General features: G+C 38.7%; 1 protein-coding gene across 1 annotated transcript in view; it reads left to right on the top strand.

Annotated features, from left to right (window-relative positions):
• Window positions 1–6,072, top strand: part of LOC136244189 (3-beta-hydroxysteroid-Delta(8),Delta(7)-isomerase-like) — a 36,887-nt gene extending 30,815 nt beyond the window's left edge. The window contains exons 3-6 of the mRNA XM_066035732.1: window positions 3,363–3,510; window positions 3,828–3,974; window positions 5,409–5,541; window positions 5,813–6,072. Of these exons, the coding sequence (XP_065891804.1) occupies window positions 3,363–3,510; window positions 3,828–3,974; window positions 5,409–5,541; window positions 5,813–5,965 (581 nt within the window). The 3' untranslated portion in view covers window positions 5,966–6,072. The remainder of the gene's footprint in view (window positions 1–3,362; window positions 3,511–3,827; window positions 3,975–5,408; window positions 5,542–5,812) is intronic.
• Window positions 6,073–16,087: the final 10,015 nt, after the last annotated feature.

Here is a 16,087-nt window from a genome sequence, read left to right on the forward strand (position 1 = left end):
TATGGAGTTCCTGTAACAGTGACTGACGGAAAGCCAGAGGGATTACCTCTCTCGAACCCCATAGGACACAACCATCCAGGACAGACTATTCTGTATAACGCTTGCGAAAAGGGCACTATCGAGTGCTTGCCCAGATAATGGCAATCTTGACATGCAGTCAGCACAGTGATTAGCTGTACCATTGATATGTTCAATGGTATACTGGTATGCACTGAGGGTAAGGGCCCACCTCTGCATTCGTGCCGTGGCCATGGGTGGTATACCCTGCTTATTCCCAAAAATCTTGCAGAGAAGGCGATGGTCCGTTACGAGTATGAATGGACGACCATACAGGTACTGGTGAAAACGACGTATCCCAAACACCAGGGCTAAACCTTCACGCTCAATCTGTGCATATGCTTGTTCAGGCTTGGAAAGTGTGCATGATACATAGGCAACAGGCTTCTGGCTGCCATCATCCATTATGTGCACCAAACAAGCACCTAAGCCATATGCTGATGCATCACAAAATAACTTGACTGGCCAATTAACATCATAATGGGCTAATGCCCTTCCAGAACTAAGCAATTGCTTGGCAGTATCAAAAGCTTTCTGGTGCACACTTGTCCAAGCCCAACTAACATTCTTCTGCAACAACTGGTTTAATGGGTGTAATGTATGCGACACATTATGTAAGAACCTAGCATTATAGGTCAACATACCAAGGAATGATTGTAGTTCCTACTTGTTGGTCGGAGCAGGTGCATCTCTAATGCCAGCTATCCTCTCTGCTGTTGGCTTGACACCTTGTGGAGAAATCGTATGCCCTAAAAATTCCAAGTCCTTGGCAAAGAACTCACACTTGGATTGCTTCAGTTTGAGTCCATACTCTCTCAATCGATGTAGCACCATCCGAAGATTCTCAATGTGCTCTGGTCTGGTGCGACCTGTAATTAGAATGTCATCAATATAATAAGCACAATTGGGGATTCCAGCTAAGACCTGGGTCATAGCACGTTGCCACAGGGATGGTGCTGTGGTGATACCAAAAGGAAGATGAGTATACATATACAAACCACGATGGGTATTGATAGTGAGGAGTGGCTTTCATTTGCTTATATTTTGTCAAAGGTAAATGAAAGTCATTTACCTTTGACTTTCATTTGCTTATATTCCCTAGCTAGGTCAAGTTTAGTGTAGGACTCACCATTGGCTAAGGCACTAAACATCTTCTCTAGTGTGGGCAGGGGGTATGTATGAGACTGCAGAACAGGGTTAATGGAGACCTTGAAATCCCCACAAAACCTGATACCCCCATCCTTCTTATGTACCACGACGATCAGTGTTGCCCAATCGCTTCTCTCCACTGGCACTAGTTCCCCTTCCTGTACTTGTTGTAACTGTCTCTCCACCTTTTCCTTAAGTGCGAATGGTACCGGGTGGGCCTTGTGAAAATGAGGGGTAACTGATTCAATGATGGTAACAGTTGCTTCAATTCCTTTCTAAACTCCTAATTCATCCTGAAAAACCTCTGGGATTTCTTTGATCAAGTCAACTTTCACCACATTAATAGTTGTTTGGTGGACAGTGGTGGTGGCTTGGGTAATCAGTGAAATAAGGTCAAAGTTAAGCAATGCCATCCAATCTCTTCCCAAGAGGGTTAACTGCTTCTTTACATCTACTACTACAAACACTGCTGAGATGGTACAATCGTCGATTTTAATAGTAGTCTGGCATTCCCCAGCGACAACCAGTGGGGATTTATCATATTGGTATAAGGAAACTCGAGATGGCTTTAACACGCATACATCTGTCAAGAACTGTTCAAAGATTGACAAAGGAATAATAGAGCGTTCTGCCCCTGAATCGATTTCCATCTCAGTTGGTCTTGAGTTGATGTCTACTGTGAGCAGAAACTTGTTTGCTCGTGTGCCTAACTGTAAAATGTTATTGCAAGTACCCTGAGCTGTTACTACTGTTGTCATCATCACTTTCAACAGTCTCTAGCATGGAACCAATACGCTTACCCTTGGCAGTGTCCTTGTCTTGTCGGTCAGCAGGCTTCTTGGAATGACACACTGAAGCCAAATGTCCAACCTTCTGGCAATTGCGGCATTTAAACATTTTGTATTTGCATTGCCTTGGTTGGTGGCCAGACCTGCCACAGCGATAACATAGAGGTCTGGCAGACATCTTGTGCAACTCCCTGCTCAATCGCTCAGCTGAAGCACCATGTATTCCCCGGCTTTCCCTTGTGGCTGTCTCAGCTGCAGTGGCCTTCTGAATAGCCGTTTGTAGTGTCAGGTCCTGTATATTGAGGAGTTCGCGTTGGCATTTATGATCGTTCAAACCACAGACAAACTGATCATGAAGGGCGGTGTCCAAATACTGGCCGAAATTGCATGTCTTCGCTATCCGCTTTAAGGCTGAGATAAAATCAGTGGTTCTTTCTTGATCTTCCTGTGTACGCTTGAAGAACTTATAGCATTTTGCTATCTCAATAGTTTGAGGCCGGTAGTGTGCTGTCAGTAGTGTTACCACTTGGTCCAGTGTTAACGTCACAATATCATTAGGACTTGCCAAATCATGTAGTTTTACAAAGGCAGTTTGCCCCAACATAGTTACAAAAAGGGCTTTCTTGCGGGCTTGCTGGGCTTCATCTCCGGACTTGATGTTATTGGCCGTACAGTAGAATTCAAAACGCTGACAGAAGTCTTCTATTGTTTTTTTTGCTGAGTCAAATTCTTTAATTTGCCCATGAGCCATCCTCATCGCCAAAAATGTAGTAACGTTACATTCATCAGCCTTGTGTTCAGATTCTAATTAATCACTACTCAACAAGTTACACGCATGCGTGCCATAAAGAATGCTTACCATAATACATAATACATAGCAGTACATGTACTGTACTTCAGTTACTTCAGTAATAGTCACATTTGTCTGAGGTACTTGACAATAATGGTTTATTCTCTCCTCACAAATAGCGTAAATCTTTCAAAATACCACTGCTGCTTCCTCCAGAACTTTATACTCTTTCTGCCTCTTAGTATTCTCCAACAGTTGAAACTGCAAAAGACAAGGTAGCTTTTTTCAGCATTATGATACCCTAGGTGAGTTCAGAGTACCTATCAACCTGTTAATGTGGTGGTGTTGATTACAAAACCCAGCCATCCCTATATATGTACCAGCTGCTCTACCTCCAAAGTAGGGAAAAATTCTGCACTCACCTCCTTGTGTGTAGAACCATGGCAGCACAACAGCAGAAAAGTGCATTGTTTCATATTAACTGTTGCTGCATAAGAATGTATGTACTTAAGTCATTCATTGCACATGTGTGTCTGTGCACAAACAATTCATGAGTCATTTACTTGTGTTATGTGCAGGGTTTGTAATTGATGGATGGGATCACCCTATCAACCTGGTGCCCATAATAACAATACTAGTGTGTGTTATGTTTGGTGGTGCACCACGAAGCCTGCTGAGTGTATGGGTACTGATCAATGCTGCATTCATACATTTGTGGATGGATGGGTAAGTCTTGTTTTTTTTTTTTTGTTTTTTTTTTTTTTTTCTAGCGCTCTATGACACCCATAGATAGCCAGCAGACCACAAAGAGTGATTCCCCCTACACTCATTTTCATATGTACCTCATTTATAAGCATCTGTAAATCAGTGATGATTTTGTGTTTTAAAATATATACTGTACACCATTGTACTCAGTATCATGGTAAATCCTTTGATGTTTATTTGTAATGTCCATTGAAAAACACTCATTTTCAAAACATTGTCTTAATACTTGATGTATTCATATTCATACTTTGATGAAATGTTATATTTTTCCTATACAGATTGGTAGGAGTGACTGGAATGGGTCCGAAGTATTTATCTGATGAGTATGCAATCCTTGATAGTCGGTACTGGCCCACAAAGGATTCCGGTGTGATGATCATATCATTAATAGAACTAACCATTATGGGACCATTGTGTGTGTTGTGGTAAGTGATGATATCAACACCCTCTATTTATTTATGTGACCTGCTGAACAACAACCGCGGGTGTTTATATTTGCCATTCAAATACATTGGGTAAAATACATCGGTAAAAAATGCATGTTGGCATGACGTTTATCATTGCCTTTTCTAAGCCTGGACAACCATCTTGCTTAATAGCATGGGCATATTAGGCCAAAAACTATACCTTGATGAATGGCCCAGTTGATGGTGAATAGAATGACACAAGTCCCAACTCTGTTGGCTATTGCACTCGAGACTTATGATTAATTAAACAAGCGCCTGTAATTTTTTTCCCTTATAGGTACTGTACAGTTGATTGTTTTGCCCTTGTTGTCTGTTGCTATAACTCTGGAGGCACTTACCAGATAAGGCTGAAACTTTAATAGCCCATTGGTTTTTCCCTCTAGACAACAAAAAGTCATAAAATGAAGGTTTGCTTAACGTATCACATATAGTACATACTGATATGTAGCACTGCTTTTGTGGATCAAACGTACTGCCCTGTTGTACATATGCCATGGTTTGTATACTTACCACTTTTGGTGTAACTTTCACTTTCTCTGAAATTGTGAACTTAATGAAAAGAGAAGCACAAATATAATAGACTAAGCTAGTATATATGTGACCTGATCTGCAAGAATCCCATAATAATGTTAGTGTAACAGTGATGCAATGGGTGAAATATTTATGAAATAATTCCAAGATCTGTTTTGTGTCAGTTCTCTCAAGGGGACGGAAGATACGGGATTGAGCATTAGTTTGCTTTGTGTTGGGCGTCATTTTTTCCTTACGTTTTTGCCTTCGCCCTCATTGTAGGAAGCACCTGGAAGTCTAAAGTTACCCAGCAATAGATTTGCTTGTTCATAGAGAACCTGATAGTATAAGTTACATTGCAGTAGAAGATTGCATTCGTAAGTTATGACCATTTGATTACGCACCTGTAGTTTATTTTCTGTATTGTCACAGTACAAATCGATTTTTCTGTTGTTGCCACTTTGTAGTGCTGTAACTTCAAAAGTTCTTGGCTTCTAGAGCTAAAACTTTGGTTAACCATTCCTTTGGTTATCTAGGTAAAAAAAATGGAATTCAAAAAAATGCACTAACATGTGGTGTTCCTGCAGATCCGGTCACATATATCCGTCTGTGTATACACTATTTTCAATGTAGCTACTGATGTTTCCAAAATAGTGACGTGATGATACATGTGTCTTGTTCATGTATTCCCAGACTAGTTCCTATACAGTAGTACAAGCTATACAAATAACATACGTACCAGTCCTCCATAAATACTTGATTCTTTGCTGTTTTGCAATATAGCACATCATGTAATAACTATACAGTTGTTAGATGTAGTGTTTCAGGTTACTATATTGCTTGCACTTCATGTTTTCTTACAAATGTAATTTTTATGTACAGGTATATTGCTATTGGAAAGAAACTTTGGTACAGACACTTCCTGTGTCTAGTTACGTCAACATTCCAACTAATGGGTACCTTTCTATATATGTTCTGTGAAATATGGGACAACTTCAAGCACTTACCAGCTAAGGTATTTCCTATTAAAACATTCTTAGAGAGGAATACAGTCAATACTGTGACATGTTAGTTGTTGTGGGACCACACAGAGCTTTATATTGCTTCACTTCAGAACAGTTTAATTACATTATTATGCAGTCAGTGTAAACGTTGTCATTAACATTTGATGGTTTGATCCTTGTAATCTCGTTACTACGATTGACAGAGGTTTTTGTAACGTTTTTCAGTTTTATTGTGTTTCTTTTCAGCTGTGCATTTATCAGTTGTTGAACTATTTCTTTTAGGAATCATGGCCACCTAAATTTGACACATATGAGAAGCTGAAGTATTTCTGGGGAGTATTTATATGCCTCAACCCCATCTGGATACTTGTTCCGATAAGTCTCTACTTCTCTACATGGCAGAAGATGAGGCCAAGCAAGGATAAACAGAATTAATTTCAGCTATGACTGACTGCTGGTTTATTTTTATTTTATTGTTAGGTTCTATATGTTTGCATCTTTTATATTATGCATATTTTAAGTGTAGTATTTCACTAAATTGACACCCAATTGTACCACACTGTGCATCAGGAAGCTGATTGGCTCCCTTGATGCTGTAATGAAGAAGCTCTGCTTACAAACATCCAATGTCCCAGGAGTTGCCTTTTTCACTGTTATACGTAATCCCCTGCTATCCGGTTATCTATATGATTTATATGTAAAAGGGTACCGGTGCAATGGATGGTAGCTAATACATATACTGGCAACTTTGTTATGATCAGATTTTTATAGAGGGTGCAGGTGACTGATGATTCACTGGAATAACAACTAACTCAGTACAGCATAAGACTGCATGCATGGGTACGGACAGACTGACTTTGCTAGCTCCTAAATCAGCTAGGGAACTGTTGAAAATACTAGCTACATGTCATGTCCACAGGCTAGAAATGCAACCATATCTCTATCATAGCCCTATAGATTAGATGCTGGTATATTGTGGGACAGGGGGTAGCTAATATGGGTCACATGGCCTAAAACAAGATCAGTGGGTTAAATCTCTAAATCCTGCAGATTTAGGAATAAACGGATAGTACTTATTCAGGTACTGATCATCAGTCAATCACAAGAAAGTAATAGCTAATATAGTAGCTAAATCTTTAAATTTGCTATTGTTATGTAGCTAGGAATATTGTCACTTTTGTGGACACTGTAGACATGCACTCAACACAGCTTGGTGTGTAGCTATGCACTATAGGCCAACAATTGTAAATTCCTTGTTTCCCGTTCTAGTTAGACAAAAAATACCATGCGGGCGGGCGGCTATTATAGTTAAATCTATTATTTAATATCAAGAATATTAAAGGGAGCCCATTAACTCCAAATTGCTTTTTTTTCTCTCAGATTCAGGAGAGCTAGATTCAAGGTTAGTTGTGATTTGAAAGATTTTACAAAGATTCAAACCTCTAGAAGGTTAGATTTGAAGTTGCGGTGTTTCCTGAGCAGCCAGAAAGGCATTTATGCATAGAGCTGCTGGGTTTGCCATGCTTGTGGTGACATGTGCTAGCTAGTACTGTACTTACTAGCCTGACTTTGTACCAATGGCTACTTGAAGAGATTCACTGCTAGTATTAGGCCAGATACATGCACTAAATAACATCAGAAACTCACATCAGAGTCCACCTATCCAATAACCTAATCTTCATCCCAATGATGAGTGTGCCAAATACCTGGGGGTATCAATTGACTCCAAGCTATCTTTTAACCAGCACATGGACAATGTGTGCAAAAAGGCAAACTCTGTATTAAATTTTGTAAGGAGAAATTTTACAAACTGCTCACATAAAATCAAAGAAGATCTGTATCTTACATACGTCAAATCCACTTTGGAATATGCAGCTACAGCTTCAGTTGGGCACCTTATAGCAGAAAGTCAATTAACAAACTGGAGTCTGTGACAAAGACGAGCAGCTCGTTTTGTGATGCATGATTATTACCAAACTAGCAGTGTATCAAACATGTCATTACGTCTTAATTGGAATACCAGTACTCCATCAGTGATGCAGCCATACAACAAGTAACACATGCTAAATATCTGGGAGTTACAAATGATGAAAAGCTATCATGGAATGAACATATTCTGAAAGTAACCAATAAAGCAAGGCAAGTTAATGCATTTTTACATCACTATATTTCTAACTGTCCTACACATGTCAAATGTAACATCTATAAGATCATGGTACGCCCAATACTTGAATATGGCTCTACCATCTGGGACCCCCATACCCATCTAAATATTAAAGTATCCAAAGAACTGCTGCAAGATTTTGTTACAACAATTATTTTAAACTTTCCAGTGTTTCTAGAATGCCAGTGTTGAACCAGCTCAGTTTACCTACTCTACTGCAGCAAAGGAGAAAGAAAAGTAAATGTATTATGATATTGATGTTTAATGATCTTATAGACATTCCTGCCAGACACTTTGTATCTAAACAATGTTTACTTCGAGGAGGATACTATATCCAGCTCTCTACAAAAGTTGACTCTTATAAATTTCATTTTTTTCCTTCTGTAATTAAATTATGGAATAGTTTACCTCCACCTGTAGTTGATTCTCCCACACTTAATGATTTTTATATTAACTTAGATACTTAATGCATAACACCTGTGCATTATAATCTGTCATTGATTCCTGCACAGTAATAAACACACTTCAAACATCTAAGACTTCAAATGTTGCACAAAATTATTCATAGTAGCGTGGATGTCTCACTACCTAGCTATAAAACACATAGAACAAGGCATACCAGGGGCAGTGACCTTAAATTTATACAGCCAGACACAGTTATTGATGCATACAAGTACAGCTTCTTTCCTACATCAGTTCGATTATGGAACAATCTATCTATTGTTATTATTATCTACTGTACCAGTTAGGCACTGGAGGGTGTACATATACTATAAATTGTAACAATTTAGATACTTTTAAGGAAAATTAGTAACACTGTAACTTAGCCTAAATTATTACACCTATTGTAACATACTCACTCATGTGAGTTCTTATAATAATAATGACACCGGCAGCCACACAACTGAACTCCCTGCCAGTATAATAAATTTGCATGATGCGGCGGCTCAGAGAATTATATGAAATCTCTTTTAAAATTTAAACTTCTAACTTAGGCTCATAGCAGATACTGGTTAAATGTTAGTTTTACAGCACAAAAGTACAAATAAGAACAGCACAGTGCCATAAAGTTATGGTGTGTATTGGCTACATATTATATCTTTCATAAAATTTCCTCATTGTTGGAATACTGAAAGGATTATATATGGGTGCCTTCTTAGGATTCATGTCTAAGAAATGAATGCTATTTTTATGGTATATTTTCATAATGTCGATGAACTCTAAACACAGTATTTGTAAAGGACATTGGCTGCACATTTCTCAATTGTATAAGGGATACTGTATATGTAATAATGATACGTACATAACTTTCTTTTCATTACCTGTCAACAGTGTATAGATACAGAGAAAGTGTGTACATTGTTAAGTAACACGACCTAGTTGTAAAGATCAATCATTTTAATGGTATTAACAAAAGACTGTGATCCAAGAAGTAACTACTATGTATTAGACAATAGTTTTACAACATGATGTTGTCCCTGAATGTTTTATGCTACATCCGTATGCAGCCATCATAGACCAGTATTGCTCAACACTAAGGTGAGTTATTACTAAATTTATATGCCAAACAGGGGCATTACAGTGGTTGATATAACCCAGTGGGTGTCAGCTGTCATGCAGACTATGGAAGCCATAGGTATGTCAGTAATCAGGTATAAAGAATCCATACTACAGTATAAAAATTGTCCCAGCTAGGCATATGAAACCCTTAAAGAAGTCTCTTATAATTGTTACTTCCTGTATACCAAGAAGCAGTTACAGAGTTTCATAATAGATGCTCAACTACCAATACCAAACACTGAACTGCAGAAATATATTTATACATGGGCATCACTGATAGAATGTAGATATGAAATATACAATGTATATCATGTATGTTGCCAAAATTAACAGCGCTGTACGTCAGGTAAAGTTAAGTGTCTGCAGAAATTGTTTATGTCTTTGTGCAGCAAGACTTATCACAGAAACATTTGTCTTTTTCACACTTGCAAGCAGATCCATCGCATCCTTGACAGATACAGGGACAACATCCAGCAGCAGTTCCCTTACACTTGTCACCACATCCACACGATGGACCACACTGACAATTAGCTGTTAAAAATGCAAACAATAATACATCATAGAACCATACAATTTTAATCAACTTACGATTACAAGAGCACTTCTTGGCACAGCAATCCTTATCGCAGAAACATTTGCCTTTTTCGCACTTGCAAGCAGATCCATCACATCCTTGACAGATACAAGGACAACATCCAGCAGCAGTTCCCTTACACTTGTCACCACAAGCACATGATGGACCACACTGACAATTTGCTACAATAATGAGTAGTTAGCCAAAGTAAACCACTGAATAAACTAGTACTACAGGCAGTGACCGCACTACAGATTTTACACAACTATACTTACCATTGCAGGCACATTTCACTGTACAACATCCTTTAGTACAGAAGCACTTGTCTTTCTCACACTTACAGGAGGATCCGTCACAGCCAACACACACGCAAAGGCAGCATCCACCAGTAGTGCTTTTACACTGATCGCCGCACTTGCACGCATCACCACAGTAGCAATTTGTACACGAACACTTCGTAGCTGTACTATCGGCCATTCTTCTCTTTGACTACGACGAGGACTATACTCTGCCTGACACTGAACGTCTGACGATTCCTTTTAGTTTCGCTTTGCCTGAGTTTCCTCCAAGTGGTTTCTTCATAATGGATCACCGCATTTCGCAGCTTTTTATATGAAACTGAATAGCGCACGTCACTTAAAAGAACCTCTCGCACTACCGTTAGTGCGGCGAGATTATCTCTCCAGAGACAGCCGTCACTACACTAGAGCAGTGTTAGGTTTCCGTGCACTATACAGTATACCTTTAGTATACTACACAAAAACACTGATCGTCAGTGCCTAGTGTTGACTCTTACAATGACAAAGTACACGACACTGACTCTCGAAAGACACAGCACTTGACGTCAATTAGGGTTGTGAGCTACAGTACATGCAAGTACACGGTAACCCCACTACCGTCTGAATCAGGATACCTCGAGATTAACTATATAGCTAGCCAGTACAGTGGACTGTGAATGTGCGATACGCGAGTAGTATCAAGAGTACATAATAATAGAAGAGGGATTATGTACTCTTGGTAGTATTAATGCCAACTCGCGATCGTCGGCCCCTGATAGCTAATCATACGATATACATACTGTATGTGATGTTAGCTACATGGAATAATACATAATATGGTTTGTACACTGTACTGTACCTATCTCGCCAATTAAGTAGTGCATAAACTGACATCCTAGCGGTACCCATCCTAGCACGCGCCACATGACTCCGGCGGCGCCATATTTAGCTAGCTAGCGGCTAAGTATAGACTAGCCGAGTTTGATTGAGTTGCTAGGTAGCTAGCTATAATTGAGTCTTGAATTGGCTTCTGTTATAGCGCGACACGACACTACCCAAGAACGCAACACACCTTACACGAAGAAGTGTGGCACGGCACATTGCTAACAATACCCAGCACTAACGCGCCGTGTTGTTCAAGGGGAATTACGCCACGACCCTAAGAGACGTACTGACTATACTTATTTAATGTGATGCTGAGATAAACAAAGGCATCCGTTATTGTTTTTCTACTGACTAACTAGCTAGTTTATAAATGCGACAGATACTATTAAACAAAGACATCCGTTGGTTGACCCATCCGTTAAACTCGCCGTTAAACTGATAAACTAGGCTCATTCACCAGTTACTAGAGTGACCAGCACTAAAGGTCTGTACAGCAACTTGGCCTAACAAACAAATATTGGAGACTTAACTAGTTGAAGCATGCAACATAATGCCTACAGGCTTGTCCTTTTGTACAACCCGGTCTTTTGACAAAATTGATAATAACAATAACAGGACGAAACAGAAAATGGGCTAAAGAAAGGAAAAAAAGGCTCCAACCCCAAGATTCGAACTGCAGACCACCCAATGTCTTGTTGAGTTGCTTCGATGATACTATTACCATTGCATACATCTCCCTTCCCCATGCACCACTCCCTGATTGTTCCCTTCACGTTTCAATAGCCATCTGTTGTAGTCTGTTACATTATAGCATCATGTAGCTAGTTAAGGTTACGGGATACTGTAAACCCCACATGTACACTATCGATCATTTTTCATGATTAGGGGTTTGATTTTTCTTAATGCATTGTTATCAAATATTTATGCATTCTTAACTTCTCATAAATCGACATGGAATTCAAATGTTGTTATGGAAACATGAGTTGTCCCCATGCCAAACAGTGAAAACTGTGAACCAAAAATCAGACCAATGAAGAACCATGAGAACTTACTAACAATTCTAAGGTTTGAAGAACATCACTTGTGAGGGACTGACAAGAGGATTTGTGAATAATGTGTATAGTTGCTGAAATATGACTACAATATGGCCTAAAGCAAGACACTGTGGTCACAAAATTAATTTTTAAATTGATATCACAAGCACTAGAAACATTATTTCTAACAAATGGCTCCGTCAGGACCTAGACAAGAAGCCAGACTAGTAGTCTGTTTATACAAAATGTTAACAACTAGTTTGACAGTCCTGATTTTTGGTTCAGGAAAATATCGCCATTAGTCAGCAAAACTACGCATGCGCTTACAGGTGCGCCAGTTGCTAAGTGTGTTGTATCTATAATAATAATAATAATTAACTTTACAGTGTACATATACCTACATACATACAAGTTGCAGATGTTGGTATGATAGAATTGGGACATATATGGCAGCACACTATGTTATCTTGTACTGTTACGTGTGTTTTCTTGTACCTTGTAACTGTCCAGTCAGCACGCTATTATTCTCCCAACAAATTAAGCCTGTTACCAGCTGATACAAAACACAACAACACCAAACCCGCCTTAATTACGTAATAAAATTTTTGTTTGACAGTCGCTCACTATCCCGTAACCTTAAATAACACAATTTTCCCTTACTATTATGTCATAGTGGGTTTAAAGGATCTAGGCTGTTCCTCCCGCTCAAAGTTCACATTTACATGTCTATGTATATGTATACACAAATGTAGCTGGTTGAGCCATGTAAGTTTTTAAAATTTAAACATAGCTATATAGTTAGGCTCCCAGTGTATTTGCATGTATGTATAGTCTAATTCAGTCACCAGTTAGCTAGCACCTGAGCAAACAAAGAAGGCAGAACTTGTATGTATGATATGTATGCAATGATATCCAGTCATGCCAACAAATCAAAGAACTAATTCTGAAATGCTAGAGAAACGGCCTGAAACCATACATGCATGCATCTACAATATAGTTAGAAAGTTACTTATTGTGTTTAGCTGTAAACCACAGAAAATTATATAACTACCAGTAATACATACATTTACACCATGCACAATATATATGTACTGTAATTGATAGCTATTATTTAAAAAAAAACTTTACCAGCATCATGATGTAGAGAAAATATTTAGCTTGACTGATCAAAACTCACCGCATTCCATTTTTTCAAAACCTTTGAATGTCACAATTTCAGTTACACATGTACATGTTCATGGCATAAAAACAAGGAAGTGCATACTGAACCAGAAGTTTTTCTTTTTGTAATAACAAAATCTACTCAAGTATCAAGCACACTATATAGTTTGTATAACAGTTTGAGGTAAGCTATAGGTTTGGCTTGGCTCTGCCTGGATGCTTGCTCCAACTTTAGAACACACCATGGCCAAATATTTACTTTTACACATAGACATCATTATGCTTAGCAGGCAAACGCCAAGTTTGCATTAGATTCAGGTTCAAAATTAGTTTCTTCTTCACCCTGGTATAGGTTCTTATACCGTATAGATGGAAACTTTGGTGGGGGAAAACTTTGGCGAATTTGGCGATTCGCTACAAATTCGCCAAAGTTTAACCCGTCAATTACTTGTAGCACCTGAGATTAGCATCTTCATAGCTACAGATCGAGCTTGAATTTGCCAAAGTTTATTCGCCAAAGCTTGCTGTTCGCCAAAGTTTACCCTCACCAAAGTTTCCCTCTATACGGTAGGTTACTTTCTTCTTTTTTTGCTTTAGTACCTTTTGTGGAAGTTTTTATTGTTAGTTCAAAAGCCGCTACCTAAAAAAAGAAGCATGAGAATGATGTCTACAGATGTACAACAGAGGATGTACAAGTGTTCACAACATTACACTACATCTGTGTGGTATCTGTTGTATAATTTGTACTGGTCTAGCAACAAATGAAAAAAAAATCCATTAATGGAATGCACATATACTGTAATATTACGAAAGCACTACAACATCATGCATGCCCTGCCCAGTATGGACAATGCCATTTAATATAACAATAATTATTATAGTTGTCATGTAACATGACAAGTAAACATCAGCTTAACAGGGTTGAGCTTTTCAGTGACACGACTCATGTTACTGTAATGCTCAACCCTGTAAAGTTAGCATTACCTCAAAAATGCATAATGTATTTATTATCAACTTTACCAGTTAGGCACTTGAGGGCGAACATAGAAGTCAGAGACTGTATGAGGTGTTTACCATTAGCCTATAAGCCACTTAATGCCACACACACACACACACACTATACAGTATAAGGAAAAATTAGGAATTTTAAATTCAGTTAGGGATCAAAGAAATAAAAGGTAGTGAAACAAGGGAGGTCACCTACACTTGAATACCCATGACCGAATTAAAGAATTAAAAACAGTTTAAACTAGGGCTGTAACTATCATGGTTTTTTAGTATTCAAGTATACTCTCTATAGAGTTAATGATTGAGTACTCACAAATACCAGCTACTTGTAGTCATACCCATTTGACATGTTTTATACTGACTTCAAACAGTTTACAACATTTTCAAGTAACAACAATGATATACACACTGTATTAAAGTAGTGATGTTAGTATTCCTGACAAGAGATTATGCCAATCAAACTCTATAGCCTTCATTGTGACACTCCCGATGGCAAATGCATCAAGTGAGCTGGGCCATGTAATCTTAATGAGTACTCAAGTACCAATTTTACTATCCGAGTACCAAAATCCTTACTGAGTACTCGAGTATTTGCAGTATTTGTTTTAGCCCCTAGATTAAACATTCTCTAGTATATCTTCAGATGTAGGTAACCTCCCTTGTTTCACTACTTTTATTTCCTTGATCCCTAAAATTCCTTGTTTACTTTTTTGTAACATTAATTATTATGACTGGTGAACCCAAGCATACTGCATTAGTATATAGAAAGAATGGCACCAGGCGTATCGTTTTCGTCTGAACGCATGCCCCAACTATCAAGTTATGTATTGATATTGCTTCTGCTGGCATAGTACTAGTCAGTATCAGGAGCAAGCTACTTGGTTATGAGGTGAAGCAATGTGAAGTTTGAAACATACAACACACATGGATGCCTTTCTGGGGGGGGGGCATGGAAGCCGGCATGCCCCTAGGAAAATTTTCAGGTCTTAACACTATTTTTATGCTGTACAAAATAAGTAGTGAATATTGTGGCAAAAGTGACTGTCACTAAGACTTTACAGTGATGTCCACAATTATCCACAGTATTCACTACTTATTTTTTACAGTGTCTAAATTTACCATCATGATGCGGGCGGGTGACAGGAATACAATCAGACAATTGGTGGCCTTATCTTTGTACTCCTTACTACATAGAGAGTGGTATAGTGGTCCCTTCCATAAACATTTACCTAGTATAAGCTTATAAAATGGTGAAGTTAACGGCGTGGCAAACACATGCCGCAGTGTCTCGGCATACAATGCCTCCGGCACAACTGATACCAGCACTTACCGGTAGTACTCCAGAAAATGAAACCATGCATATTGGAGGAAATTTTAGGATAGTTTATAGTTTATGGATACGCAGTATAGCAATGCTTTGAAGTTACTGAAGTGTCTCATCGTGTGTGTAACTACGGCCAACCTACGGCACCACTATAGCTAGCTACTCTACAGGATAGAAAAATGTGGACAAATTTTCCGGTACTAGCTAACTAGCTATATAGTTTCACTGATCCTCAATAAAGCACGTTCTGGTGCAAAAATTTGTTTAATATGCAAGATTTTAGAGCAAGACATGTGCTCACGAGATCGCAACAACTCGCCACATATAAGGTAAAGGTACCTGCTAGGTACAGGGTAAAAGTCGCACTTATATTTCATTCAATTACAACAATATTTACAAATACATCGAAGGCTGCTTTAATTAGGGTAAATCTAGCCAATAAGATGACATACAACGAGAGATTGTGCCGGTCATGCTGGGCGGATTAGCTACGTGTGGTGTGCCTGTGCGTCGAGATAACAATGGATTACCATGCGTGGACGATTAATCACGAAGGAAAACATAAGCGA

Source organism: Dysidea avara, chromosome 14, assembly GCF_963678975.1.
Source record: "Dysidea avara chromosome 14, odDysAvar1.4, whole genome shotgun sequence".
Taxonomy (NCBI): Eukaryota; Metazoa; Porifera; class Demospongiae; order Dictyoceratida; family Dysideidae; genus Dysidea; species Dysidea avara.